A 3,022-nucleotide genomic window follows, 5' to 3' on the forward strand; every position below is an offset into this window, starting at 1 on the left:
AGCGCCAAACATCAACATGCTCGCCAAAACCCTAGTGACGCTAGAACTAAACCTAGCCCTAAATATATCAACCACAGGTCCCCCCTCCCCCCTTCCCCCATCCCCCCATCCCCACCGACCAGCGAGAGCGCTGGTGAATGGAGGAAGAGGAGCGAGTTTGATTGGGAGATTCTCAACCCAAAAGGTCTAGGGTTCGGAGTGGCCGTCATTGTTACTGGAAAGATCAAAATGGTCCGACCAAACATATACAGATAATATTTTCCTTTTTCCATTCTCTTCATGTTCTCTATGGTTTGCTTTTGCCCTTAGTCTACTCTTGTGTCTAGTTTGTCAGCATGACAGAAATTCGACGAGTTTATGGAACGACTCGAAGAAAAGTCTCAAAGGCCGTCATAGCTATATTAATCTAGAAGACCCATACTCCAACCAATGAACCAAGCAAGCTGTGGTGAAGAAAACCGTAGTCAGGACCCAGGCATGACACTACTTGGCTGACCCGAGCGTCAGGGCAGGGCAGCACGTACGTGTGTGGCGGGCTCGATCGTTATCGCGGCTAGGCCTAGCCGGCTAGCCGGGTTAGGCACGCCCGTCTCCTTCCGTTGCACCACCCGCGCGTTGAACGCCATTTTCCACGTGTTCACAACATTCTCCGCACCCACCCTGCCACCCAGCCGCCAAGTCTCCGTCAACTCTGACCAGAACAACAAACCCCACGCGCAAGCCGCGCAGACCACCACGCACGCCTACATATGCACCCCACGTAGCTCCCTGCAGTCCGCGTCTCACTCTTACACCGCCGATCGATCGAGCTCGCAAGTCTGACCGACGACCAGGAGGACGGAAAGCAGAGGAGTTCTCGAGCAAGACCGATGGAGCACGGCGGCGAGCGGAGGTACGGCGGCCACGAGCAGGCGCAGAGGGCGCCGGCCAGGCCCATGCGCGGCGCCGTCGCCCTGCCGCCGGCGCCGCCCAAGGTGTACCGGGTGGAGCCCAGGGACTTCCGGGAGCTCGTGCAGAGGCTCACCGGCGCCCGCGCGGCGTCAGCGTCGACGGCGGGGCCGGCCGTGGCCGCGCCTGCTCACGCCGCCGTGGCGCAGGCGCACGGGCGCAGGGAGGCCGCCGCGCCGGACCAGTTCGACTACTCCTCGTGGTTCTCCGCGCCGCTGCTCAGCCCCGCGTCCATGCCGCCCGGCATGGACGGCCACCACCACGGTGCTTTACTGTAGACTGTAGTATACTCTAATTACTTCAGTCGTCGCTGCCTCAGCGGCTGTAAAATCAGTCGAGCTAAATGTTACTACAGCTCCATAGATAACTTCTCCCCTTCTCTTTTTCTTTTTTCTTCTTGCAAGGGATGACACACGACTACTAGATGACAGCGCTTTCGTTCATGTGATTATAAGCATACGTTCTGATGAATACAATAATAAACAAGTCATTAGTTTGCTCGGGAATTCTCTCATTCTTTGTACCCAATGATGACAATGCTCATCCAATATGATGACTATGCTTTGCTTTCCTGCTGACCTGTGATTATTCCCGTCAAGTTAGGTCATCATTAGCTAAACTTTGTTCCATTTAATTAGCAAATTGAAGATGGCTACAGTTTGGCATGTTGAGATTAGACACTAAATTTAGTTAATCTGAAAACAAAAGAATTGTAGACACTTTCTCAAAAAGAAAAAAGAATTGTGGACACGCCTTCCCTTTTCTTTTATTCTGCATTGGCCTTTTTCTCCCACTTGTTGATTAACACGTTTTGCTATTGGTCGAAAATGACAAATAAGAGCGGGTATGCTTTAGATAACCACTTGTTTTACAACCATAGCAATCGAAATCCTTGTTTATACTGCCATTGGACTTGATCAAGTATACGTTTGTTTGAAGATACGAACAATTCGAAAGAAGCAGAGGCGGCTATGGTGGAAACCATAGCAGCCGCCGCTGTCTATCTCGTCCTTATCGACTACGACTGGAAATTCACAAGTCCCTGATGTTAGTTTGATCTCCACGTACGACCCAACGGTCGTACGACCCTATCTCGCGCCCTGATCGGGGGCGCCCAACCACGTCTGGTTGGTGGGCCCCTGTCGCCAGCGCCACATATAAAAGAGGTGGGGGCCGGGGCACGGACGCCAAGGTTCGTCCGCTGCCGTCCTCCCCACCGACACACAAACCCTAAGCCACCCGATCTGGTGAGGCGCTGTAGCGGCGGGAAGCTCCACCGACATCACCGCCGCCCCTCCGTCGCCGCCATGGCGAGCTCCTCGTCGACCAAGACCGACGGTATGAACCCCACTGTTTTCCCCTCTAGTGCTAGTCCCGGTTAGGCTAGATGCAATTACTCACTAGATGCTACAACTAGAGGTCCTAGAAATCTAACAATGGTATCAGAGCATGTCTAGTTCGTTCATCTAGTTGAGGTAGATCTCATACCGGGATAGAATCAAAGATCCAAACAGAGAAGATTTTATTCGACGGCAAACCTTAACCCTAGATCGGATCATCCCGAGTAGAACATGGATTAGACAAGAAAAAAAGGGGGACAGAGAGAGGGAGGCGGCACCCATGCCGGCCTCCACTTACCGGCGTCGTCCGGGAAGCCGCCTCTGCCTCCGCAGAGGTGCTGTGCAAGGGCACCGCGGCCAATCCGCTCGACGGCGGCGCGCCCACCCGCAAGGGGAACGCGCGCACCGGCGAGAGGGTAGGCTACGGCGCCGCCTTTCCCCGCCTCCCCGCGGGCCTGCGCGACGGACCGCTGCGGCGGCCACCGTTTCTCCTCGTCTGCGTCGCGCCGCCGTTTTTGGGTGTGAGAGACGGGGGCAGGGGGAAATGAGAGAAGGGGCTAGGGTTTGGGGGCTGTCCGGCCGGTTTTGTGTGGCCGAGATCGGCGCACAGCCGTCGGATCGCATCCGACGGTCCGGAGCCGCCGGCAGCTGCCCACGGGCCAAAGTGAGAGCAGGAGAGGCCGGGGCCGGTTGCTGGGCCAGGCCCGTCCGGCGACGCGGACTGTTTTCCGCCC

The 3,022-nt window shown here is 55.9% G+C and overlaps 1 protein-coding gene across 1 annotated transcript; it reads left to right on the forward strand.

Annotated features, from left to right (window-relative positions):
* The first annotated feature begins 785 nt into the window (after positions 1 to 785).
* Positions 786 to 1,454, forward strand: LOC127293489 (uncharacterized). The gene has a single exon (XM_051323123.2). It carries the CDS (start codon positions 870 to 872, stop codon positions 1,224 to 1,226), a length of 357 nt encoding a protein of 118 aa, XP_051179083.1. The 5' UTR covers positions 786 to 869; the 3' UTR covers positions 1,227 to 1,454.
* Positions 1,455 to 3,022: the final 1,568 nt, after the last annotated feature.

This window comes from Lolium perenne, chromosome 4 (assembly GCF_019359855.2).
Source record: "Lolium perenne isolate Kyuss_39 chromosome 4, Kyuss_2.0, whole genome shotgun sequence".
Classification (NCBI taxonomy): Eukaryota; Viridiplantae; Streptophyta; class Magnoliopsida; order Poales; family Poaceae; genus Lolium; species Lolium perenne.

Excerpts from the sequence above, each read along its gene's own strand:
- LOC127293489 (XM_051323123.2), top strand. The coding sequence starts at position 870 with ATGGAGCACGGCGGCGAGCGGAGGTACGGCGGCCACGAGCAGGCGCAG.